The 27,451-nt window shown below is 42.4% G+C and overlaps 3 protein-coding genes across 5 annotated transcripts; 2 read left to right on the top strand and 1 right to left on the bottom strand.

The window, feature by feature from the left end:
- Window positions 1-6,110, top strand: dusp28 (dual specificity phosphatase 28). 2 transcript variants are annotated; one of them, XM_023976780.2, is made up of 2 exons: window positions 1-453; window positions 5,893-6,110. In XM_023976780.2, exons 1-2 carry the CDS (start codon window positions 94-96, stop codon window positions 6,007-6,009), a joined length of 477 nt encoding a protein of 158 aa, XP_023832548.1. In that variant the 5' UTR covers window positions 1-93; the 3' UTR covers window positions 6,010-6,110. The 2 variants fall into 2 exon arrangements, with proteins under 2 accessions (XP_023832548.1, XP_023832549.1); XM_023976781.2 differs by lacking the exon at window positions 5,893-6,110 and adding an exon at window positions 555-643.
- A 4,997-nt stretch (window positions 6,111-11,107) lies between these two features.
- proca (protein C (inactivator of coagulation factors Va and VIIIa), a) lies at window positions 11,108-18,082 on the bottom strand. Of its 2 annotated transcripts, none has more exons than XM_023977486.3 (9): window positions 17,908-18,082; window positions 17,283-17,382; window positions 16,026-16,183; window positions 15,894-15,918; window positions 15,449-15,559; window positions 15,027-15,167; window positions 12,534-12,652; window positions 12,079-12,196; window positions 11,108-11,791 (listed from the first exon to the last, which is right to left on the bottom strand). In XM_023977486.3, exons 2-9 carry the CDS (start codon window positions 17,350-17,352, stop codon window positions 11,244-11,246), a joined length of 1,290 nt encoding a protein of 429 aa, XP_023833254.1. In that variant the 5' UTR covers window positions 17,353-17,382; window positions 17,908-18,082; the 3' UTR covers window positions 11,108-11,243. The 2 variants fall into 2 exon arrangements, with proteins under 2 accessions (XP_023833254.1, XP_070292868.1); XM_070436767.1 differs by lacking the exon at window positions 17,908-18,082 and adding an exon at window positions 17,572-17,703.
- Window positions 18,083-21,976: 3,894 nt separating this feature from the next.
- LOC111957098 (complement C1q and tumor necrosis factor-related protein 9) lies at window positions 21,977-26,456 on the top strand. Its single transcript, XM_023977824.2, has 5 exons — window positions 21,977-22,086; window positions 24,128-24,593; window positions 24,891-24,971; window positions 25,113-25,193; window positions 25,330-26,456. Exons 1-5 carry the CDS (start codon window positions 22,060-22,062, stop codon window positions 26,223-26,225), a joined length of 1,551 nt encoding a protein of 516 aa, XP_023833592.1. The 5' UTR covers window positions 21,977-22,059; the 3' UTR covers window positions 26,226-26,456.
- The last annotated feature ends 995 nt before the right edge of the window (window positions 26,457-27,451 follow it).

Raw genomic sequence — 27,451 nt, 5'->3', positions numbered from 1 at the left:
AGTTGACATTGGTGCGAGTGAGTGTGTGAGCGCAGCGCAGGGTTAGTTAGCAAAGGTRGACGTGTCACCAGGGTCAAAGGTCATCCGTCGAAAATGCTCCAGCCGCAGCTCCAGCTGTGCAAGGTCACCAACGCGCTGTTCATCAGCAACGCACGCTCGGCCTGCACTGACGACCTCATCCAGCAGGAGGCAGTGACGCTGTGCATCAACGTGTCCAAGCAGCAGCCCTTCCCCGAGTCGTCACGCATCGCTGCGCTGCGTGTGCCCGTCTACGACGACCCCAGTGAGGACCTTTACCGCTACTTTGATAGCTGTGCAGACGCTATCCGGGACGAGGCATCCAAGGGAGGTCACACCGTCGTCTATTGCAAGAACGGCCGCAGCCGCTCGGCCACCATCTGCGTGGCGTACCTCATGAAGTACCGCAAGCTCTCATTGGCTGAGGCGTTTACGGTAGGTGARAAACAAGAGGGAGGGAGGAGTGGATGGGAGTGATGGGTTAAAGATGGCTTTTGGTCTAATTGTCATTTTAATGTAATTGTGCTTCTTTCCAGGGCTAGATGGTTAATAGCTCTGTCAATTCACAAAGTGAATACTCAAAATCCTCATTGACAATAACTGGGACTTTTCCATTGACCTCCTGAATAGACTGAATTTAAATTGAATTCACCCAAACTCAGCCTCTAATGCAAAGTAGAATAATCAACTGATTATCTGTCTGTCTTTGTTTTTCTGGTTGTAAAACGTATGAGTGCATCTCAAAGGCCTCAGCATTCTTCAGTTCTCCCGGCACCTAGCCGAACTCTGATAGGCGAACCGAACCGAAGTGTGCTGGCATGCTCCCCTAAAAGACCTTCACGTGAACAACGAGAAAAAAGCGGCAATGGTACTGTTTGTCCAATTTGAGATGCCGTAGCCAGTATACGCTTCCTSAAAATAGTCAGAATTCATTTATAAGATAACTCAAGAAACCTGACATACATTTTGGAAGTTTTTGCTGAAGAGATCTTAGTTGCGCAATTTTAAATGTTTGGTGCAGTATTTGACAATGAAAAATGTGCATGAAAATGAGTCGTCTCTCATTGAATGACAACAAATACTTTATTGAAGAATCCCTACTGTTGACCAATCACAGACGAAGGGGCATAGACTTCTGCTACAGACTTTGGCTTGCCTAGAGAAAAAATGTTGTGTGCCCAAACAGACGAAAAAACCCTTGACCGAAGTCCAAAACGAACAATATACAGTACCGGTCAAAAGTTTGGACACACCTACTCATTCCAGGGTTTTCTTTATATTTACTATTTTCTAAATTGTAAAATAATAGTGAAGACATCAAAGCTATAAAATAACACATGTAGTAGTTGATGACAGCTTTGCACACTCTTGGCATTCTCTCAACCAGCATCATGACGTAGTCACCTGGAATGCATTTCAATTAACAGGTGTGCCTTGTTAAAAGTTAATTTGTGGAATTTCTTTCCTTCATAATGCATCTGYACACATCAGTTGTGTTAWGACAAGGTAGGGGTGGTATACAGAACACCAGTCCCTTRAATAATGTCTACAAATCTTGCATTACCCATCTCATATGTATATACTGTATCCTATACTATTCTACTGTAGCTTATTCTATGACATTGCTCYTCRATGTATTTTTATATTCTTAATTCCATTCCTTTTCTAGATTTGTGTGTATTGGGTATATGTTGTGTAATTATTAGATAGTACTTGTTAGATATTACTGCACTGTCGAAGCTAGAAGCACKAGCATTTRGCTACACCGGAAATAACATCTGCTATACACGTGTATGTGACCAATAAAATTTGATTTGATTTGATTACAGACAGGGTTGGGGAGTAACAGATTACATCTAAAATATTGTAATCAGATTACAGATACTTTTGAAAAACTAGATGATTACTTCAAGTATTACTTTTCAATTCAGAAAGGATGTTTGCGYAAAAAAAWCTTTGWCAGTTCTCTGTTTTCTCAATGACCTTCAAATCAGCATTGAAAAAAGGCTCAAYTTTAAGTTTGTTCCACTTGAGTGAGTCTGACCACGAGTCAGAGAACACTATGATGACACACCAAATGGGTTTGATGGATCGTGGGAAAAGAGTAGGAATAGGCGTGTGGTGTGACTACTGTCGTCATCCAAAGTCAAACTCACACACTTTTGATAGACTTAAAGGGGCAATCTGTAGTTGCTACATCCATTTTTGGACTTATGTAGAAAATAGTAAAAATATATATAGAAAAATATATATATTTACAGTACCAGTAAAAAGTTTGGACACACCTACTCATTCAAGGGTTTTTCTTTATTTTTACTATTTTCTACACWTTCAAATAACCCATATGGAATCATGTAGTAACCAAAAAAGTTTTAAACAAATCTAAATACATTTTATATTTTATATTCTTCAAAGTAGACACCCTTTGCCTTGATGACAGCTTTGCACACTCTTGGCATTCTCTCAACCAGCTTCACCTGGAATMTTTTTCCAACAGTCTTGAAGGAGTTCCCACATATGCTGAGCACTTGTTTGCTGCTTTTCCTTCCCTCTGCGGTTCAACTCATCCCAAACCATCTCAGTTGGATTGAGGTCGGGTGAATGTGGAGGCCAGGTCATCTGATGCAGCACTCCATCACTCCCCTTCTTGGTCAGAWAGCCCTTACACAGCCTGGAGGTGATGTAATAATGAAACCGTCAACTCAAGTCTTGACTGTTGGGCCGAGAGCCTACCCTTTACAGACCATGCTTAAATACCTGATACCAAGATTGCTCAGTCATAGCTGGTTCAACCCCCCATATAGATTGGGGGCACCATAAGCCACTTTGGGTTCATCTTCTGGTCATCTGCCTCTGGTGTTGTCTCCCAGATACCATGATAAATTGGAATGGGTAATTCCCCATCTTGACACATGACTCACCATAGTGACTGTAAAAACAACACTACTGGTTAAGAAATAAAACAAAACAATTTAAAATAACAAAATCTAATTAGAATCACTACCCATAATAACTCCATAATGTAATGGGGCGGTGAGTCGGAAGCAGGTGCAACGTTTTAATAAAACAACAAAACCAAAAACACGACACTAACATGAGGCAGAACACTGATACACAATAACAAMACCAACTGGTGAGTGAACATGGGAGAGTGACATAAAMGGGAGGAGATGAAGGTAATGGAGTCCAGGTGTGATGAATCCCAGGATCGGTGGTTAGTAATCTGGCGACGTCGTACGCCGGAAGGGAGGAGCAGGAGCAGACGTGACACATAAAGAAGAATTTGTACCCATAACTTGATTCAAGGAATAGAAAAATAAACTAGAMACAGGACTATCRTTCTCGTGGTCCGAATTACAAATAGAACAATTAATTATAACCTCCTCCGTAATTAACATCAGTACAAATTACCTTTTGGCTTTCCAGTGAGGATGATCAAACCACACTAGAAAGTCAGGACAGAGGTTAGAGGTCATTCAAACCCTTTAAATAAGTGTTTCTTACTATTTTAGACTAATTCATGAAAAACAATAAATAATTTCATACATTTTGTATCCCAGGTTTACAGTAAGTTTACAGTACATTTCTTATCAGAAGAATTCACATGTGGTCAATTAAAACTCAGGAAAGAAAAACTTCAGGAAATTCCATGTGTATGCCCTTTTAAGATACCTTGGCACTAACCCATATTCATAACCAGTAGGTTGTGTGCCTGCTGGTGTGTGTAAGGTAAATCATTGTCACYCCCTGATCTTAGAGATCCTTATTTATTCTCTATGTTTGGTTAGGTCAGGGTGTGACTCYGGTGGGAGAATCTATGTTTTCTATTTCTTTGTGTTTTTGGCTGAGTATGGTTCCCAATCAGAGGCAGCTGTCTATCGTTGTCTCTGATTGGGGATCATATATAGGTTGTCATTTTCTGTTTGGGTTTTGTGGGGAGTTATTTTCTGTTTAGCTGTTTTTGTAGCCTYACAGAACTGTGRGCTTTCGTTTTTTCTACTTTGTTATTTTGTTGKGGTGTTCAGTTTATTAAAAATCATGAATGCCTACCACGCTGCACCTTGGTCTCCTTCTTCATCCGAGGAGTGCCGTTACAATCATATGGCAACAAAAATGGCCAGGCTTTATTTAATTTGGTAGTTTACAGCCTAATCCAGATACTCTTATACTAACTACACTGCAGAATTMAACTCACTGCTCTTTCACAAAAACCATAGCCTTGGGAAAYGTTTCAAAGAGAGAGAAAAAAAATGACTGCCCACATTCTCCTGGAAAAAAGTGTCAATTTATTTAGCATAAGGAATCAGTGATATTTGATCACAGGCATCTATTAAAAAGTTGTTTGAGACGTGGTCTCCTACGTCTCCCTTAACATAAAGAGCGTAATCTTTATGAACCACTATTGATCTAACTGAGGCCATACACCGCTATGTACCATTTTCCTGTCCTGCTGCTTTCAAGAGGATTTGTTGCTGCTCTTTTGAAAAGATGCTAAGGCTTGCATCGCAGCATCCCCCCCAAATGCAYRGGGCGCAGTAGTCTCCATTACCACTCTACTCATTATTTAACCTTGTACCTTGTTTTACTAAAACATTGCATCATTAGAGTGCTATCAAAAAACTCACAAATAACATATTACCATTCACATATTGTCAACACTCATTAAGTGTARATCAACCCTCTTTATCAATGTCTTAGTCACTGTCACCCATCGTAAGGTTTAGAAAATAAAAMAAACCAAACCATGATTATTCTCTCCTTACTAGAAGARAATGCGCCAAATGTATAAAATACATCAGCCAATTCATAAGGCAAAAACAAATTTCGGTGGGCACAATATCACAGCCTCTTACCACCCYAAACTTCGATCCATTGCTGTTGTAGCCTTGTTTTATCATGATCATGGTCACAGCTCTYTTGCAATTGCCTATCCGCTATTATCAGAATTCATTAGATTTAGGCAACTGTCTCTCCTGAGTAGGCTACAAGTAAGAAAACAAACACTTGCAATTGTTTACAAGCATACATTCAGTTCATGATTCAGTGATTCAAATACGACTCCATTCTCACAAGGTTATTCCAGCAGACCATTTAGGCCACACAACGTATTACATCGAAATRGCCTCGCTATTAAATTAGCCTTTCAATTATAGTCAAAACAAAGATAACTTCTGTTCACAGGGAGGCCACTTTAACATGTTATCTCTTATCCACTGTCCTTGATTCTCACAAGGATTATTCAACCCCAAAATCTACTAAGGAGCAAGGTTGATCTTGATCCAACTCTCATAAAATATAATACTTTTCTTGCRTCACACCCAAGCTAACTGGCTAAAGTTGGCTAGCTTGCTAGCTAACGCTACTTCCCGACACAAACAAGAGAATACGTCTTCACTCTCCATTCTACTCATCTAGCAGAGCTGGCTAGGCTTTTTTCATGTCTTCACTATTTTTCATTGATGTCTTCACTATTATTTCACATTGTAGAAAATAGTAAAAATAAAGAAAAACCCTTGAATGAGTAGGTGTGTCCAAACTTTTGACTGGTACTGTATGCACAAACTCTTCCGAACTGTTTCAGCTGAGAAGCATGCCTTTAGTCTCCTATCCTCGTCTCCTCTCTTTCATCTTCAATGATCTGAAATTAACCACGGCTGAGTTAAAGCTATATCAAGGATGCTTACCAAGACTTTGCTTGCTTGAAATACCTGCCCAGTTCTTTGTCATTGCATCAGGAGGAGAGGAGAGGAAGTCATATTAGAGTATTGAGATGCACCCAATGTGTTGTGTGATTCAGGTACAGTATGTATGTACCAGGGCTGATCAGGTAACTGATTACCATTATACACTCCTTTTCTTCGRCTTCTTCTCCAGAAAGTGAGGACTTCACGCTCAGTGGTGGACCCCAACTCGGGATTCTGGGCCCAGCTGGAAAGATATGAGCAAGAGCTGAAAAAGAGGCGGGGGGAGGTGGACAACGCCCCAACCTAACGTTGTGCCAAATYCCTCGCCCTCTAGGACCCTGCAGCTCTCCACCGTAAACCGACAGTCCTGAAACTCTTTGGGCCAATTTCCCGGACACAGATTAAGCCTAATCCTAGATTAAAAACCGTGGTCAATAGAGCATCTCCATTTTAAATCCAGGACTAGGTTTAATGATACATGCGTTTTACATAGCAMTTTTAAAGGACATCTGTGTCTGGGAAACTAGCATTGTATCTAAAAAGGTGGATGAGCCTCCGGTCTAGAGGAGCCCCCACCTCTGGAGTTGGTAGAAGTTGCCCCTATAATCGCTGGGCCAGGGTCCGATATTGTCCATCCTCCTAATGGTTGTTATGATTTTYGGTTGGGTAATCTGATCCTAGATCTGTGGTAGGCTAGGGGCTACTTCTACTTCTACATCGAACTCCACCCTGTGCGARCCTGGCCTTCTCTACCCCTTAGAGAACCAAAGAGAAGCGCTACTTTTTACCCTCAAAATGACCCTCCATTTGTTCATTACAAAGCCAATGCGTTACYAAGCCACATGCTTTGTAATGCATTCTAAATTCATTACATGTATGCATTTATATAATTTCTTCTAAGAAGCCATATGGAGTCCTTTTAGCAAAAATATGTCTATGTATATGTGTTATGAATACATGTGTAGCCTTTAGGCATTTAAAAAGCCTGCTGAAAGGAGCCATGCACTGCTATGAATGCTTATAGCAAGTCATATAATGGAAAAAAGGTATTATAATGCACAAGTGGGTGATAATAGACAATGTAAGTGCCATCATAATGCATTATGTACAGTTGGTTCATAAATCAACCCAATCTCTTAAATTATATGTCACAATAATGTATATTTCCATGGGGTTGCATAGAGAGTGTTACTCTGGCTCTATAGTCATTGACAGCACGTGCCCCTGTACAAACACTGAAGAGGCTGTTGCAGTGCCACCTTTAACCTCTAGAGGGAAGTATTACAATGGAATAGAGTCAAAAACATGACAAACCAGYTGGGCTGCTTTGTGGAGATGTACTACCACAGACTTTTTGCGTTGAAGTCTCTACAGCTCAGAAACTTTTCTCCTCTGCACATGAAATATTTATCTGAGCAATACTGAATCTTAACTCTGCAGGGATTTAACGAGTCTTAGCCGTTAAACGTTAGTTATAGCAGCTAATGTAGAGCAGGTGCAATGACCTGTGCTCAGGTAATACAACAAGTCACAATAGAGGGCTGCTATTGACTAGATAAAGCATCAAATCAAATCGTATTGGTCACGTGTACACATATTTTGCAGATGTTATCGCGGGTGTAGCGAAATGCTTATGCTCCTAGCTCCAACAGTGCAGTAATGCCTGACAATACAAAACAATACACGCAAATCCCCAAAATAAAAAGAAAGGAATATAGAAATATTAGAACAAGCAATGTCAGAGTCCGGAATATAAATATATATATGAACATGATGGTGTGTATAGACATTATGGACAGTATATGAATAGAAAAGGTGTGTACAGCAGTAGTTATATAGGATGAGCCTTGCCTAGAATACAGTATATACATATGAAGTGGGTAAAACAGTATGTAAACATTATTAAAGTGACCAGTGTTCAATTGTACATAGGGCAGTGTTCTTTAAGGTGCGGGGTTGAGTACTGGTTGGCAGCTGGCTAGTAGCAGTGACAAAAATTCAAGCCAGGATACTGGGTGGAGGCCAGCTAGTCGTGAATATTTAACAGTCTGATGGCCTGGAGATAAAAGCAGTTTTTCAGTATGATGCACATGTACTGTCTCCGCCTTCTAGATGGTAGTGGGGTGAACATGCCGTTGATTGGGTGGATGAGGTCCTTGATGACCTTTTTGGCCTTCCTGTGACACAGGGTGCTGCAGATGTCCTGGATGGCAGGCAGTGTGTCCCCAGTGATGTGTTTGGCTGACCGCACCACCCTCTGGAGAGCCCTGTGGTTGCGGACGGTGCAGTTGCCGTACTGTACCAGGCGGTAATACATCTGGACAGGATGCTCTCAATGGTGCATCTGAAGAAAGTTGTGAGGGTCTTAGGGGGCCAAGCCAAATTTCTTCAGCCTCTTGAGGTTGAAGAGGCGCTTTTGCACCTTCTTCACCACACTGTCTATGTGGATGGACCATTTCAGGTTGTCAGTGATGTGCACGCCAAGGAACTTGAAGCTTTTCACCCTCTCTGGTCGATGGATATGGATAGGGGCGTGCTCACTCTGCTGTCTCCTGAAGTACACGATCAGCTCCTTCTCTTTCTTGACATTGAGGGAGAGGTTCATTTTACTGGCAGAACTCCGCCAAGGCCCTCATCTCCTCCCTCTAAGCTGTCTAGTCATTGTTGGTAATCAGGCCTACCACTGTTGTGTCGTCTGCAAACTAGATGTTTGAGTTGGAGACYTGCATGGCCACGCAGTCATGGGTGAACAGGGAGTACAGGAGGAGGCTGAGCACATACCTTTGTGGAGCCCCCGTCTTGAGGATCAGCGTAGCGGAGGTGTTGTTGCCTACCTTCACRCCCTAACTGGGGTCGGCCCGTCAGGAAATTCAGGACCCAGTTACACCTGGCGGGTTTCAGACCCAGGGCTCTGACCTTAGTGATGAGCTTGGAGGGCACTATGGTGCTGAAGGCTGAGCCATAGTCAATATACAGCATTCTTACATAGGTATTCCTCTTGTCCAGATGGTGTGCAGTGCGATGGTGATTGCGCCATCCGTGGATCTGTTGAGGCGGTATGCAAATTGTAGTGGGTCTTCGATGCAAGTGGGGACGACAGATTGCTCTGAGGACGCGGCTAGGATAATTTGTAGCTTTGAAGATGCATTAAATGTTGTTTTACTATATAAACACTTACAGTAATGTAAATGATGATATATACATATACAGTACCAGTCAAAAGTTTGGACACACCTACTGGGGGCTCCCAAGTGGAGCAGCAGTCTGACCCTGCTACCATCTAGAAGGAGGAGACAGTACAGGTGCATCAGAACTGGGATCGAGAGGTTGAAAGACAGCTTTTATCTCCAGGCCATCAGACAGTTAAATAGTTATCACTAGCCGGCCTCTGCCAAGTAACCTGAATTGAACTTAGTCACTGTTACTAGCCGGCTACCACCAGGTACTCTACCCTGTACCTTAGAGACTGCTGCCCTATGTACATAGTCATTGGTCACCTCCCTGACCAAGGCCCTTCTCCCCGATTGATCAGTTTGGCCGGGCGGCCAGCTCTAGGAAGAGTCTTGGTGGTTCCAAACTTCTTTCATTTAAGAATGATGGAGGCCACTGTGTTCTTGGGGACTTTCAATGCTGCACATTTTTTGGTACCCTTCCAGKGATCTGTGCCTCGACACAATCCMGTCTCGGAGCTCTAAAAAATGTCTAAAAACCTGTTTTCGCTTTGTCATTATGGGGTATTGTGTGTAGATTGCTGCTGATTTTWAAAAATACAATACATGTTAGAACAAGACTGTAACGTAACAAGATGTGAAAAAAGTAAAAGGCACTGTATATATATATATATTCTGGATTCTGACATTGCTTGTTCTGATATTTCTTAAGTTCTTTCATTACATTTTTTTCATTTGTGTATGGTTTTATATTGTTCGGTGTACTGCACTGTTGGAGCTAGAAACATAAGCATTTTGCTGCACCTGCYATAAAATCGGCAAAATATGTGTACGTGACCAATACAATTTGATTTGATTTGGCTGTTGGGGTTCTTATATGGCGCTTATATGGGTGCCCACTTTAACATTTTGAACTCAGGGTGCCCTGGCGCCACGGTGCCCTGATTTGTTATTGGGAGTGCATCCCAGCACCCATTTCATGTAAACCTGTTTGCAACCATGATCAGATGTTCCCCTTCCATGGATATGGGGCAAGTGGTAGCTGAAAGGTCACTGGTTCAGTAACTGAAAGGTCACTGGTTCAAATCCCCAAGCCAACTATGTGAAAGATCGGTCGACGTACCCTTAAGGAAGGCACTTTGCACTAATTGCTTCTGGATGACACTGTCTGCTGAATGTATACACGGGGGACATCTTGGGTGCTTTCAGACATTTTTAACACTCTATTCCCTTTGTCAGTGTTGTTTAATGTTGTTCATTGCTATAGGTTAATCTATGACCTGTCTTTGGTATTACATGCATTTTGTTTACATGCATTATGTTCCAGGTGCTGCTTGTGTAGCCTAAAATATTTGAGACTTTACCGAAGCTATGTGTCTGACATGTTTAAGCCATAAAAAAATCAAGACAAGAGACAAAAAAAATCTAGACGAGAGAGAAGAAATCAACCATATGATAATTGAGACTGTATATCTGTGAATTTCAAAAAGAGTGTTGTACAACTGTTTGTACAAGTGCTGGCCTTTAACTGTGATACTGTATGTGCTACAACAAGGTAGAAATAGCCAATAGAAAAAATACTTCTGTATGAACTAGGGCTGAATATTAGGCAACTACAATCCCTTTAATAAAGTATATCACTGTAAATCTCATAGGAAAACCTTAACCCTTATCCTAACCCTMAACTTAACCCTTAACCTAACCCTAACCTTAATCCTTACCCTTTACTCTAAACTTGTAACCCTAACCTTAGCAAGCAATTGCTTATCAACAGATAGTTTTTTTTATAGTATGACCATCTCTAGATCATCTTTATGGGACTATCCAAATAAAGTGTGATAAGAATCTCTCCCTGGTGGTCTAGGGGTTAGGATTTGGCGCTTTCACCATTGCGGCCCGGGTTCAATTCCCAGTCAGGGGATAAATAGCTTTGGGCTCCCGAGTGGTGCAGCAGTCTATCTCAGTGCTAGAGGCGGCGCTGCAGATCCTGGTGTTATTCCAGGCTGTATCACAACTGGCTGTGATAGGGAGTCCCATAGGGCAGTTGGCGTCCCAGCATTGTTAGAGTTTGGCCGTAGTAGGCCGTCTTTGTAAATAAGAATTTGTTCTTAACTGAATTGCCAAGTTAAATAAAAAAAGAATGTGAATTATACCAAAGGCCAGTATTCTACTGTACCTTTGTTTGTAAAGATGACAAAATAATGAATAAGTAACATTAAAGAAAAACTGTGAAACTTGAGATTGTGTTGATTTATTTCACAAAGCATGTTACATATCTGAACTGTAGCCGGGTGGATAGACTCAGTAGGGAGGATGGAGGGAAGGAATTGGAAGCGTAGAGGGACTTGTCTTAGGGCTCAGGAGCCTTGTCTCACCCCTTCCGCACACTCTCAATCCACTCATTGTAGTTGGACACCTTGGTGTAGATGCCCAGTTTGTCCTCGTCACCACAGCCCTCGCCCCAGGACACCAGGCCGATGAGGAACCAGGTATCACGGTACAAGGTGACCATTGGGCCGCCGCTGTCACCCTCGCACGCGTCCTCCCGCCGGCCTAGCACACCGGCGCACAGAACATTGCCTGTCACGTTGTTGACCATCTGACGGGCACACAGCTCATGCTCCACCAGCGGCACCTCGATGAAGTTGAGAGCTGAGGTGAAGCGCTGGGAGTTCTGCTCCTCCTTGCCCCAACCCGTCACCACTGTGCGTGTGCCGTTGAGGTGGAGCACACCCTCGGCCAGAGCACGGCTAGGGAGGCATGCCGGGAGGATGTACTCGGAGAAGGAGACAGGAGAGGCCAGGCGCAGCAGGGCGATGTCGTTGTCCACCGTGTCTTTGTCATAGTTCGGGTGAGAGAAGGTCTTGATCACCTGCAGGGTGACTTCGGTGCCCTCCAACTTATAGCGCTCGTAGTCACCTGTTGTTGAAATAGTAGATGGGTGAAAGTTAAATATGGATAATCAGTGATAAAGAGCTGGTTGCAGCAACATAGGATAAAGTGTTTTACAGTCACTGATAAGAAACACTCATTTTTCATTGCAATAGGTTTTAAACCTTTCCTTTGCATTGAACACTACCCTAATCTGGCCATGTATAGGGAGAAGAAGGTGAGAAGGATTGGTCTGCTGGAGTGTATAATAATAATAATCACAATAATCAACTCACCTTGTATCGGGGTAGTGATGAAGGTATAATGTGACTTACCCAGTCTGACGCTGAAGCGAAGGCTACCGGTCAGGCAATGGGCTGCGGTGAGGACCCAGTTTTCATCAATTAAGACCCCTCCGCAGTGAAACTTTCCCTTTGCATTCAACACAAGAGCCTAAGACACACACAAACAACTTTAGGAATTTTTAAAGCCGTATTACACTCCTAAATGTATGTTCGTCAGATGTTTTCAGATTTCCGCTGTAGTCTAATGTCAACATGATTCCACATCCCACGTCATTGGTTGTATAGATCCAGCTAGATGTTTCAACCCCAAATGAATGAAAAATATAATATTGCCCTGCAAATCTGGAAATGTCTATCTTTTCCCTTTATGGGCTGGGAAGTGGAATCATCTTGACACTTGACTACTTTTGATGTCAGTTGTAGTGCATGGGTACTGAAACAGAATCAATGTATGGGTAGCGTATGGATCAAGGTATGGATGGTACCTGCCAGGGGCTCTCCCCCTTCTTGCCCATTTCTCCCCCTACCAGCCAGGGCAGTAGTCCTTGAATGGGTTTACTGTAGGAGGTCTTGGCCACCCGTATCTGCCCACAGGAGTGGGCACCTAAAGGTAAGAAAGGAATGGAGAGAGACTGTACTGTACACTAAAACACAAGCAGTCATCCTCCTCAGTGAATTTCATAAAGATTTATAAAGTTAAAAAACATTTAAAAAGTTATCATTTTTAGATAAATATAAATATAACAATTTAAAAAAATATATAACTTTCAGTTCACAGCTAGCAAATGCAGCTAGCTAGTTTAGCCTACTGAAACACCCCGCTCAAAGAGAGGGGTGCTATGTTAGCTAGCTGGCTATAACTTATTATAWTTTTTTTGTTGTATTTTTCACCCCCTTTTTCTCCCCAATTTCATGATATCCAATTGGTAGTAGTTACAGTCTTGTCTCACCGCTGAAACTCCCGTACGGACTCGGGAGAGGCGAAGGTCGAGAGCCATGCGTCCTCCGAAACACAACCCAACCAAGCCGCACTGCTTCTTGACACAATGCCCATCCAATCCGGAAGCCAGCCGCACCAATGTGTTGGAGGAAACACCGTACACCTGGCGACTGTGTCAGCGTGCACTGCGCCCGGCCCGCCACAGGAGTTGCTAGTGCACGATGAGACAAGGATATCCCTGCTGGCCAAAATCTCCCTWACCCGGATGACGCTGGGCCAATTGTGCGCCACCCCATGGGCCTCCCGGTCGCGGCCTGCTGCGACAGAGCCTGGACTTGAACCCAGAATCTCTAGTGGCACAGCTAGCCTTAGACCACTGCGCCACTCGGGAGGCCCTGGCTATGACTTTTCAACACAACACTGGAACTCTTCCAATTCAAGGTAAGCTTTTGGTATTACTAATTTATTGCCATCGGGCCCACCGGTGTAACTGCTTACTGACTGTACACTGTAATGTTACTGCATGATTGTAGCGGATTTACTAATGCGTTAGTTCTATTAGCCATGCTGACCTTGACGTTACTTTAGCTAATATGGTGACAACGATGTAGGCTGTGTGTAGCGGGTTGGCTTGGAAAGTTTTTTTGGCCTGGTCACATACAGCTGATTTTGCATTGAGGTCCACAAGCAAAGGGAAGAGGTGAGAGGAGGAGAGCGCATAGATGCGAGAAGGAATACAACGTGCCTGCTATGAAAGTGAACTGTGTTTACACGTGATCAGGGGTGTATTCATTCCGCCGATTCTGTTGAAAAAGTTTCTTAAACGCAATCAAATGGAACAAAACAGGGATAAACATAGCTGAATTTGTCCAATAGAAACTCTTGTTTGCAACTGTTGGACTAATGATTACACCCCATATCAGCTAGGTGCAGGCAAGAGTGTGCAAGGCGGTATTGAATGTCACTGTGTGCCATGTATCACTCTCTGTTACCTCAAATTTGTCTCTCGACCTGTGGGCACCTACGTTGTAAACTTTCATTCATAGGCTAGGTTGTAGCAAKCTCATGATGYGTATAGGGAAAATTGTAGTATCAGGTAGTAGCCTAAACCTATCGCTGTTACATTGAACTGGGTGAATAGAGTATGAATGAGAGTCTTCCAATATGCTGTAATAGAAATAAGGCCATGCTCATGAATTTATTTTGTCCACCCTTTAATGGCACTGACCGCCACTGGTGTGTGTGATTTATTTTAGAATGCATGGTTTTGAATTATAAACTGGGTGGGTCGAGCCCTGAATGCTGATCGGCTGACAGCCGTGGTATATCAGACCATATACCACAGGTATGACAAAACTGTTATTTTTACTGCTGGAATTACGTTGGTAAACAGTTTAGAATAGCAATAAGGCTCCTCTGGGATTTGTGATAGGGCACTCGGCATTGCGTCGAGGACAGCCCTTAGCCGTGGTATATTGGCCATATACCACACCCCCTCGTTCATTATTGCTTAATTATAATGACCCAACCGAAGCACGGTGGGTGGGTTGTTCGCTTTGACGCCTCGCTCAATTAGAACGTATCTCTATCTTTACTTATTTGGGCAACGTAGTCACACAAAACACAAAACATTTTGTCATTATTAACTTTTTTTGTTGCTCAAATTGAAGAGGTATCTAAGGGTTGAGGCTTTACCATACATGCTAAATTAGACCAATTTATCCACTTATGGAAACACAACGTCGCTGTCAGCAAAGATGGAAACACAACATCGCTGTCCCGTCCTTTCCACCTGCCTCATTCTGCTTTCTCCACCTGCTCGAGTTTTTCGTTTAAGACACACATGGATGAACATTTCCAAAACACTGTGTACTCTTGTACACATTTTTACAACACATACTTACAAATTAGACAATCCCCTACATAAATGTTATCCCGTTTGAGGAGAATTCCCTGTACCACAGAAGAGAGCCAGGCATGGTTCAGAAACAACCCTAGCCAGGGTTGTTTCTAGACAGGGCCCCAGAGTAATTCTTACCTTCGGGGACACAGTGTCTAGAGTTTTGGTGGAGACGGTATCCCCGGACACAGCTGCAGGTACGTCTCAGGCCATCCTTATCGTTTTGGCACTCATGGTCACAACCACCGTTGGCTATTGCACAGTTAGTGGCTGTGCTAGCTAAACACAACAGACAGTATCAAAGCCAAAACACAAAGAAGCACCGACACAAGGAACAGAACCAGAACCAGAGACGTAACAAGTACTCTCCCAGACAAAACACACATCAGAAWAGACGTTTCACATCCCATCACAGACATAACAAACACATGTTAATGTTTGTTTCTCATATATTAGAAAACAAAAAGTTGATCACAGAAAAAAGATACACGACAAACACTCAAAAGTCAAGAACATCGCAGGTGCAAACGTATCAAACACAGCGGTGTAAAGGGGCTCACGTTGGTCGCAGTGTTTTCCCTCAAATCCTGGATTGCAGCGGCAGGCATAGGACTGGTAGAGGTCCACACAGGTCCCATTCACACATGGGTTTGAAATGCACTGATTTCCATCTAAGACACACACCAAAGACAGATGTAACCCTGAACTCCGATAAGCAGGCCAAACAACATGGCAACATTTTCTCTCCATCACAGGACAGAAGCTTTGTACGCTGTGTCTGAGAGGTACAGTACATTGACACAGGGAGACCGACAGTGAAGCTGTTTTGGTGGAAAACATTTGCTTGTAGTTTAACCGTTGTGTAGATATCTGTTTGTTCATTCAACTGATTCCCGAATATGCATGTTTGCCAATGTCCTTACAAAGTGTACAACATAAACAGTATAAAATGCAAGACAGTTAGAAGGATATATGAGTCTATTCGGAACAAAAGACTTCACTGACCTGTATAAACCGTCCAGAATTCCAACTGAAAAGTAGTAGAAAACGGTCAATGTATATTATTCCTTAGCCATACAGAATTGATAAATGGTATACACAAAAACGTAACATTTCATTTAATTAAAAACAGCTTACCGTGGCTTCCCTGGCTATGAAAATCTCCCTTGCCTCCTCAAACTCACATCTCTCCTCCACGCATTCCCGCTCCATTGATGGAGGCTTCAGTTCCTCCAGGAAGGTGTTGGCCCTTTTGGAACGCAGAAGCATGTTGGCCTCAGGACCGCTGGAAAACACTGACCAACAAAACCAGGTATGTTCATTTGGCATTAAGAGGAGGAAAACCGGCTATGACAGGGAGGGACTACTATGGACCAGTGGTGTAAAGTACTTAAGTAAAAATACATTAAAGTACTACTTAAGTAGATTTTTGGGGGTATCTGTACTAAACTTTACTATTTAGATTTTTGACAACTACTTTTACTTCACTACATTCCTAAAGAAAAGAATGTACTTTTTACTCCATACATTTTCCCTTACACCCAAAAGTACTTGTTACATTTTAACAGGAAAATGGTCCAATTTACCCACTTATAAAGAAAACATCCCTGGTCATCCCTACTGCCTCTGATCTGGAGGACTCACTAAACACAAATGCTTAATTTTTAAATTAATGTCTGAGTGTTGGAGTGTGCCCCTGGCTATCAGTAAAGAAAATTAAAACACAAGAAAATGTGCCTTCTGGTTTGCATAACATAAGGAATTTGAAATGATTAATACTTTMACTTTTGATACTTAAGTATATTTTAGCAATTCCATTTACTTTCAATACTTAAGTACATTTAAAACCAAATACTTTTAGACTTTTACTCAAGTAGTATTTCAATGAGTGACTTTCACTTTTACTTGAGTCCTTTTCTATGAAGGTTTCTTTACRTTTACTACAGTAAGACATTTGGGTACATTTTCCACCCCTGCCATCAACTTGTCATGGCGAAACTTTCATTTTTGCGTTGCATTGCAAAATGCAACTTATATTAGACCTCAATGAACTGRCTTGTAAGGTTCGAATGTTATTCAATGTGCTTGTGCAACATGGCACACAAACTTTCAGGAAATGTAACTCTTTAAGCACCAGAACTGTGCATTACTGTAGCCCTGTGATATTTGGAATCACAACACTTTCGCTACCTACACACAACCCAATCACCGGTCTCTCCTATTGCACATGCAGTACTATTATATACTATATAGAAACATGACAAAAATACAGAAACACTTGTTTGTCCGTACAGCTGTGACCTTACTGGTGATCGCATCGTATTGGTGGTGGACAAAATGTTTAATGCCATTGAAAAACGTGCTACTGGTTCTTCAGATGATAATTTTTTTTACCTGATGTGCTGAGAGCAGAAGCCGACCACAAAGCGAGAGCCGCACTTACGCAGAGGAAAAGCTCACCCATGATATCTACAGACCCTGCAGCCAATGGAAACTGTCAACAGGGAACGCATTTGTGAACGGTAGCATYGAGATTTATGTTGACATCAATCTGATGTTCACACAGTAGCCGAACACTCAGTATTAACACGTTGTATTGGTATAAGATCTATATCTTCATTAAACCACATGAATTATTGCTCAATAAAAATAGAGGTCCCATAACAGATAGTTAAAGACCTACAAACTCAATTATCTCCACTTCAATGTTCTTCTCGAAGAAAACAGAGATTCAAATATCAAACTGGTGTGCTGATTCCCTATGCTTTGGGTTACTTCGGTTGCATCTTTCCTCATGCAACGTTTATAAAGATACGACTAGCGACCGTGGAATCTCTACAAACATGGCCCTGTCCAAATGATAGGAAGAGGGACACATGCCCATAGAGTGAATTAGCATTGAATCATGACCTTGCCATCAACTAATAAAAACATATCATTGATCAAACCAGACAATTTTCCAATGAAAAAGAGAAATGCCAAAACAAAGCATTCATAAAATATATWTTTTTTTACTTACATCTTCAGAAACAAGGCCGGGACAGGACTGACGGGATGTGCTGTTTAAACTGTGTTAATGACTAACTACAGATGTTTACTGTGAGTCCACAGTCTGTMTTACTACTGTCTATCTCAGTCAGTGTTCCCTAACACAATACTCACCTCCCATTCTAACCTGAGCACGCACAAATGAGCAAAAGCACAGGCAAGCGCACATGAATACACATTAATTAAGGTCATATACATAAAATCAAATGTTATCATTAATGTGTGCATACATGTTGTTATATAATGTACCACATTCTGTTAAATCATTAATAGTTATTAAGTAAGAAACATATAAGAGATACATGACATGCAAAATAGTACAAACAAGCATGCTCCCTGCTCATAATACTTTATGTGTGTAGTTATAGATGCTTATGAGCAGCTATTAGCAACTCTGTCGTTGATAGTGCATTATGCATAGCTCATAAGGCATTGTGAATGTGCTTATAATGCATAATGGAGAAGGAATTCATAAGAAGGGTTACCAATACTTTCTGAAAATTATGTTAAGTTGCGTCAACGGTGGATTACAACGCTGTACGGACAAACTCAAATCATCCCTGTCCATGAAAGGCATGAAGATATGAATGATTCTTCTCATTTTTCAATTATGTAACACACACTCCCATGCAAATTCACAACTCAGAAAGAGGGAAGGCATCAAATAGCCTTCTTAAGATACRACTGTCCTTCTCAACACAATAGCGTGGGAAGCCTCAATTTAAAGCTCAAAATACTCTAAACTTAAACACATAGGACTACATATGGACGAAGAATAGAGCACAGAGAAAAGCATGAGTAAATGTGTGCGCACACGCGCATGCTCACGACACGCATACGACACACATACACATCAACACGACACACAAGTACCACACACATCACAACACAAGCACACACACACACCCACACACCACACACACACACCACACACACACACCACACACACACCACAACACACACACACCAACACACACACACACACCCCACACACACACACACACACGTCTTGTACAGCTAACCTACAATTCAGTCCATTCAAAATCCTATTTCCCTAACCCCTAACCTAACCCTAAACCTAACCCTAATCCTAACCCGTACTCTTACCCTAACCCTAACCCTAACCCTAACCTTAACCTTAACCCTAACCCTAACCTAACCCAACCTAAAACTTAAATCCTAACCCTAACACCTAGCTCCGACCCTAACCCTAAATAACCCTAGCTCCTAACCTTAATATTTAACTTAATTCTAACCCTAACACTAATTCTAACCTTAACCCTAAACCCCCTAGAAATAGCATTTGACTTGTGGGGACTAACAAAATGTCCCAGCTGGTCAACTTTTTGTTCGTTTACTATTCTTGTAGGGACATCTGGTCCCCACAAGAATAGTTAAACACGTCACACCCACAAACACCACACACACGCACACAACACACACACACACCACACACACACACACACACACACACACACACACACACACACACACACACACACACACACACACACACACACACACACACACACACACACACACACACACAACAACCACACACACACACACACACACACACACACCAGAGAGACCATACTACACTTCGATATACTGTTGAAAGGGGCACAAAGATGAGAAAGAGCAGAGGGTACTAGAAAACAGAGGCACGTTGACAACACACCACCTTCGGTTGGCCTGTATTTGTGTCTGAGAGCGTGGAAATGAGGACAGTTATTAGGGTTAGCCATTCATCCTCCATTATCCTCATTGTGCTTGAGCCTTGTGTCTATGGCTCAGGTTTCTGTTGTATCCACGCTGTTGATTTATTACAGAACCGGCCTGGATAATAGAGTTCTGCGGGAGGAACAAAGGTGTTTGGAGCAAAGGTTGTGGTTATTCCCCAGGACACAATGGGTACAGAACTGGCCGTCCCGCTAGACGGTCCCRCACGCGTAACAGGGCCAGGGGTTTGTTTTGTTCGCTAGGGGCCTGTTTTGTGTCCCAGACCAGTTTACCGGTCCACCCTAATCCTCTTTCCCTGAAACACGTGAGAAGCACAGTCATCATTGGTGAGGCTTCATTTGTACCCAAAAAATGTGTATGCGCAGATTTGATCGTAAAGACATAAATCCTCAACTCGTGAAATACGTGATTTACTTTGACTTAATATATTAAAGCTACCAATTATGTAACTTTTGGGCGACCCAACAAAATTCACATAGAAATGTGGGTTATAGATCTGTCATTCTCATTGAAAGCAAGTCGGTAGATCTGTTCAAGCGGTAGATCTGTTCTATGCGTGTTCGTTTTTGCATCTTTTACTTTCGGTTTTGTACACAAGCTTCAAACAGCTGAAAATACAATATTTTTWGTGATTGAAAATATATTTCACTGCAGTTTAGATGGTACAATGATTCTCTACACTATACAGTACTTGCTTGTTTTGTCACATAAACTGAAATGAGGTAAACCATCAGGATTTTAGCAACCATGTAACGTTTGTCGTCGGAAGGAGACCAAGGTGCAGCGTGGTAGGCGTACATTCTTTTATTTAAATGTTCCACCTAGAAAAACAATAAACAATACAACGACCAAAACGCTTCTTCGTGCAAACTCCCTGCACTCAAACAAAGACAAGATCCCACACTGAAGGAGGGAAAAAGGGCTGCCTAAGTATGATCCCCAATCAGAGACAATGAAAGACAGCTGTCTCTGATTGGGAGCCACACTCGGCCAAACACAAAGAAATAGAGAACATAGAATGCCCACCCAAATCACACCCTGACCTAACCAAACATAGAGAATAWCAAGGATCTCTAAGGTCAGGGCGTGACAAACCAGGAAAAGAGTGGAGACATTTCTGCATAGTGCATCTTTTATTATGCTTATATGATGGAATTAACATTATTGATGAACATAACATTATTAATCCATATAGACATTTTATAAATAAMTGTCACACAAATTATCTGAACTATTGCCCTTAATAAATTTGCCTTTGGGTTATATTTCTACAAAAGTTTCCTTTTCTCTGAAAACCCCAAAGACAAGACCATGTCACCCTTCCWTTACTTTAAACAAGACTTCAACATATATTTCCTCAATAAAATGCAGTGTGTCAATACAATATTTTATTATATTGGGGGATATTGGAAAATATTACAGACATACCAATGTCTTTGAGCAAGTCCTGGATATAAAATAAATATTATACAAGAGACTCCACACACTGCACTTGCTCCAATGTGATTTATCAGAGCCTGTAGGCATAAAGCATCTCAAAGTATGAGTGCTGATCTCGGATAGGGTCACCCCCTGTCCATCCAATCTGATTCAGTATGATCTAAAAGGCTAAACAGATCCTAGATMAGTTATTCTACTCTGAGATGCTTTATGAATATGGGCCCAGGTCCATATTGGGGGGTCCTGACATTTCCTGTTAGGGGCCTACAGCAGTCCAGTCCAGAAACAGACACGAGCTGAAGTAGGCCAGTGGAGCCCCTTGTGTCTCTGGAGTGCTGGTTACAACAGACCCAGTTGTCTGAAATAGATCTGCTTTCTGTCTGAGCTCCTTATCTCTCCATCAACACCTTCTCTGAAACCTCGTAGAGGGGAGAGAGAGAGGCAGAGAATGAGAGGGAAAGGGAGATGGAGAGATAGTGAAAAAGGGGAAGAAAGTAGAGGTGATAGAAAAGGAGAGAGAGAAYAGAGAGAGGAAGACTGAAAAGTGACATTAAGGGAGAGAAGTGAGAGGAAAGGGGAAGACATAGCAAGGTGGAGGGAGTCATGGGACATGGAATAGGGTGGAATATACTGTAGCAACACGGGTGACGCCTCTCTCTCACTTTTTTACCCGTCTATTATTTTTATTATAATTCTGTGGCCCATGCTGTTGATCGCTAATGAGGTCGTCTTACAGGTAGAAGCCCTAGTTACTCTGTCCACAGCACAATGAAGTATCTCTTCCTCCTCCCTCCCACCCTCCATTCCTCCCTCCTATCCTTTGTCTGCAGGTCTAGAGGGTGCGAGGTGGATTGAAAGAAGTGTTTTTTTGGGCAAGGCCTATATATTGATCAATGTTTCTGTCCTGCTCATCATTCCACCAACATCTCTCATCCTGCACATGATGATACAAGACTCCAAAGGAATGGTGAGTGCAACTCTTTAAATTGTGAGTGCGTTCTTTGGGGCTTTTCACACTACTGAGCAGAACTGAGCTGAGCCAAACCAAGCTGTACTGAGTTGGCCTAGTTGTATACATCCACCATAGCTGCTGGAACTTTGCTGAAAAGGACCATGTAAAAATTAAAGAGTCAGCACAGTTTGGTTTGAAATGGCAAGGTAGTGTGAAAAGGATATCTGTGGTGGTTGAAAATCCGCACGGAGCACTCACTGGTAACAGTCTTTTGAGTAATGGAAAACTTCAAAAGACTATTACCAGTGAGTCAAGGCTGTTGGTTGATAGTTTGGGCTGTTCTTGTATGAGTATTGACCAATGGGATTGGTGAGTCGTGAATGAGTGATCAGTTTTATGGATGAGTGGTACAATTGATGTGTTGATAAGTGTTTTGGTGATTGATGTGTTATTGGTTGGTAGGGATTGCATGGTCCTATAGTAAGAAGCACATTTCTTTTATTGCATTATCTGTAGTAGATGATAGTCTTCATGGTGAACTTTAATAAACTGGTTAGACATGAGTGTGCAGTGATTGGTAAGGGATTGGTGGATAATTCTCAGGAAACAAGTACATTAGTCACTAATCACTATTATAACTTTGCGATAAACAAAATGAAGTATGGTATAGGTTAACTGAAAACATCCCACTGGGCACACCACATAATTTCAGCATGGAAATGTGGGTAATATTTGGTTGAGATGTTGATCAATGAGATTTCAAGCTTTATTCACACAAAAGACAGCCAGAAGTTTGTTGAATTCTAGTGTTTTATCAAGCACAACCAAATTTCTATGGAAAAACCATGTCTGATTTGTCATCGAAATGTGTTGTCATTGCGGGTTTCAATCATTTAAAAACACAACAACGTTAAAATGGGAATACAATGTCAGATAGATTTACAACAACTTAATGTGTTATCACCATGCTTCATTTAATAGCACAACCAAATCACCTGGATTGCAGTTGAGATTACATCAATGCTGTTCGAGATTCTGCATAGATTACTATAGCAATTGTGAAGCTCTCCACAGACCTGTGACCTTTGCATGCTATGTTGAACATGCACGCTTTCTATGATTACATAAGAAGACATTTATTGTAATCTTAAAATGTGGCCATGGGTGTGTTACTCGTTTTTAAGGTTGAATAAATATTGGCACATTAGTTTGTAAGAAAGTCTTACCTTTACACTATTTACTGTATTGCAAAAGTGATATTGAATTGTGTTTGGTTGTCAACGCAACCTAATATCAACATTTGAAGGAGATGTATATTTTGTGCCACTGACTTAGTCTGGTGTTAATTCAAGTTTGTCTACAAATGAATAATTTGTATGTTGGATACATGTCTCCATCTCAACCAAAAATCTAAATGAAAGAATAGTACTGAGTTAGATTTTTGGCTGAGATAGATAGAACATTTGTAGTAGTCAGTGATAAATATCAAAGCTGGGATTGGTTAAAATCCTGGACGAGAGACCAAATGGATAGCTCTAGATAGAACAGCTTTCCAGTAGGAGGRGCTGCCCAGCCTATTGTTTTTTTCTGATAACGGATATAACGTTGAAGATCTGACGTTGTTTCAAAGGTACAAGTTCAACATATTTTGTACAAGGTTTGTCTATGTTGAAAATTGGTTACCATGATGACATAATCCTGTGGTTGAAGTTTCACCCTCAAAAAAACAGTTTACGTTAAGGACTTTTTTCAAATCCAATGTATTTTRCACGTAGGTGCCATGTCACAAATTACGTTGAAACAATGTTGATTTAACCAGTTTGTGCCCGATGGGATACCACGGTATTTTTCTTCCCATTTTGTAGCAAAAATACGTTTTGGGTCATTGTTTGAAGAAATGAAATTGATTAAGTAGTTCTCTTGAATGATTATATTATACAAAAATCATGAAAACAGCTGGACAAATCTCTCACTCTATCTGTCTCTCTCTTTTTGTCTCTCTGGATCTGTGTGTGTATGTCTGTCTCTTTTTCTSTCTCTCTCTCTCTCTGTCTAGAAGACTACCAGTCTGCTGGGACTGATCCTATGCACCACCATCTCCTCTGCGATGCATACTTCACCCAAAGGGGAATACAACGAGATGCCCCCTCACCCGTTCACAGGCTCCCAAGACAGCCCCATCCCCCCTACGGACCTCCACATGGACCCAATGCGATCTGGCTACCCTATGCCCACCAACAACCAGAACATGAATGCCCACAGTGGTCCAATGCCCCCCTCCGACTACCCCAATCATGGCTTCCCCATGCCACCAAGCCCTCACATGAACATGACTGGGAACCGGCGAACTGGGGAACTGCTGGTAGTTGAGGACGGGTCGGAGCCGGACATGTCGTACTGCCAGACACTACTGGAGGTGCCAGTGCCACCACCCATGGACCAGGTGCCCTGGTTCTGTGTCTGCTCCCGCTGCAAGGCCAGCATGGGACCCAAAGGGGACAGAGGAGACAGGGGCCTGACAGGTATGTAGAAAGGCATAGAATAGTATACATTTTTATTTCACCTTTATTTTACCAGGTAGTTCCATTAGAAGTAGAAAAAGAGATGTACACTCTCTTAAAATGGTTTATCTGAAATGGATCAAAAACATGTCGTTTTTTTCAACCTAATTAGAAGTGTGGACCTTAACTAGCTGCATTCACAGTCTTTGCCTCATTCTCTGTTCTCTCTCTGCCACTCTCAAGCATAGATATAAGATATTAAATACAGTACATTAGCTAGCTACATATTGTTTACGTCATTGTTCTTAACCCACAAAGGTATTCCAGGAAGTCCTGGGAGAAGAGGACTCACAGGGTTCAGAGGTCACCCTGGGTTCGTGGGCCGCCAAGGGCTGAAGGGTAAGTGATACTTGTCAATTCTGTTAAGACTCAAAAAAAAGCAAAAAAGCTGTGTCTGAGCAATGACTGTAAAACAAGCTTGCAGAAAATGATTTGCAACTTTGTTCTCTCTTTCTCTTACTTTCTACCTATTTGTTACAGGTCAGAAGGGTGATGAAAATGAGAAGGGCGAACGTGGGCTAGTGGGTTTCACCGGCACCAAGGGGGCCCGCGGCTTCAAAGGTCAGTCAAACAACAGATGCAGAACTTAAACTCATCTCTCCGTCATCCAACTTTGGAACTTTAGATCTCATCTATGTSTATGTATGCGTGTGTGTGTATGTGTGTTGTGCGCGGTGTGCATTTTTGTGTGTTTCAGGGGACAAAGGGGACCAGGGTCTGGAGGGTGCACAAGGAGAGATGGGGCCCCGGGGAGAGGTAGGGACCTGTCCTGCGTCCTGTGAAAGTGTTCAGGGCCGTGCAGGACAACCAGGGATACCCGGAGTGGCTGGAGCCAGGGGTCTCCCTGGAGTAGCAGGCCCTCCAGGGACTACGGGGTCCAAGGGCGAAACAGGGTACATGGGTTCCCCTGGGGTCCCCGGGATGAATGGTGAGAAAGGGGAACTAGGGGCGAAGGGCGAGTGCAACTGCACAGATGGAGCAGACGGGGCAGACGGTCAACAAGGGATCCCTGGGCCCAAGGGAGTGCAAGGTGAGTTGGGCCCTCAGGGTGCCGTGGGTRTCAACGGTAAAAAGGGAGACCAGGGTGACCTCGGTATGATGGGCATTCCCGGGCCATGCTCTCCAGCCATCCAGTCCTCATTCACCGCCGCGCTCGGCACAATTTACCCGCTACCGGACAAGCCCGTGCCGTTTACCCAAGTCATCAACAACCGGCAGTTTCATTTCGACCCCATCATGGGCATCTACAGGGCACCAGTGAACGGCACCTATGTCTTCAGCTACCACCTGATGGTGTTCAGCAAGGTGCTGAAGGTGGGTCTGTTCCATAATTTCAACTCTATCGTGAAGACCACAGAGCCAGCCCAACTGGGCACCGCTAGCCACCAGGTGGTGCTCCACCTGGTCATGGGCGACCGGGTGTGGCTGCAGGTGAAGGACAACATCTCCAACGGCATGTATGCTGACAACGAGAGCAGAAGCACCTTCTCTGGCTTCCTGCTCTACCCCGACTCCTGCGACTTGCCCTTGTTCCGAGACTTTCCTCCAGCAGGCGCTCCAGGTGGTGARGAGGGGATCTATAGTTGGGGGTAGATAGAGGAACCATCCACCACCCCATCGCCTTAGTCAGTGAGAGTCAGGTACACAGACACAGGTTACACACACATAGAATTTGAAGACACACAATCCACATACACATACATTAACAAAGTTCTCGAAGTTAACACCAACAGAGCACCTTCTATAAATCAAAAGCCATTTCCAATGGCCTGTTAGCTCTGGGTAGTTTTCTATAACATGAATGAATAAAATTTCATACAAAACAACCTATTTGTTTGACTGATTTGTTTATCTTAATGAGTGAGAGTGTGCTCATGATTGTATTGTTTAGCAAAATCTCTTATTCTTGCATAGTGCAGATTTAGGACATTTTATTCCTGGAGCTTTGTGACCTCCACATTCACATATAAGCTCCATATATGAGAACAAAATCTCAGTTAACTATTTTGAATTTATCTGCTTTTTGATACAAAAATCCAACTTCATGTTGCTACTCACATGTTTACAATATTAGCGGTCTGATAATAAGAGCTATATTTTTGGGATTCAACATCAGAGCTATTGTAAAAAATAAAAAAAATCTGCATAAGACGGTTAATATTTTCGACTGCATYAATACATTTTCATGTCGTCCACAAGATTTAATTAATGAACAGAGACGGTATAGGTGTAGAGGAGGAGCTGCAACAGGATACTTCTGCTAGCTGTTTTCAAAGTAAAAGCTGTGTGACTATCTGACGTTACCTGACCATCGCTCCAGCTAGCTAGCTTTCGACCAGGTTAGTTATAAARAAGGGCCACCAACAAGCAACGTTAGTTCGTTAGCTAGCCAGCTGCTTTCCWTCAATACTTGGTGTCTTTATATTTAAAGCATCGAGCTAAAGGCTAAAGCTAGCGAGCTATCATACCAAACAATTGTGTGTGTCTGTAGACTGTACACGGCTCATTCAAGACAATCCAGCCCCAGCTAACAAGGCTTGACATACCAAGTTTTGAGCATCACCATCTCTCTGTCATGAGGTGAGTATTAATTAAGTATCAACAATTGTCTATATGCTGTAGGTAGCTAGCTATAGGTGGTTATTCCCTCCACCTAATAATGGCAGAGATGAAAGGAATTAGGATGGATCGTTCAATCGTTCTCAATAATAATTAGTGAGTATAGGTGAGTATATCTGTAGAGGAAAAATAGGTGGGAATACTGAGTATGCCAGCGTATGACCACCAATACCCCTGCACCACTGGGTGAGATTGAAGCT

This window comes from Salvelinus sp. IW2-2015, linkage group LG32 (assembly GCF_002910315.2).
Source record: "Salvelinus sp. IW2-2015 linkage group LG32, ASM291031v2, whole genome shotgun sequence".
Classification (NCBI taxonomy): domain Eukaryota; kingdom Metazoa; phylum Chordata; class Actinopteri; order Salmoniformes; family Salmonidae; genus Salvelinus; species Salvelinus sp. IW2-2015.
Note: the sequence above shows the minus strand (reverse complement) of the source record. Positions and strands in the feature narration are given on the sequence as shown.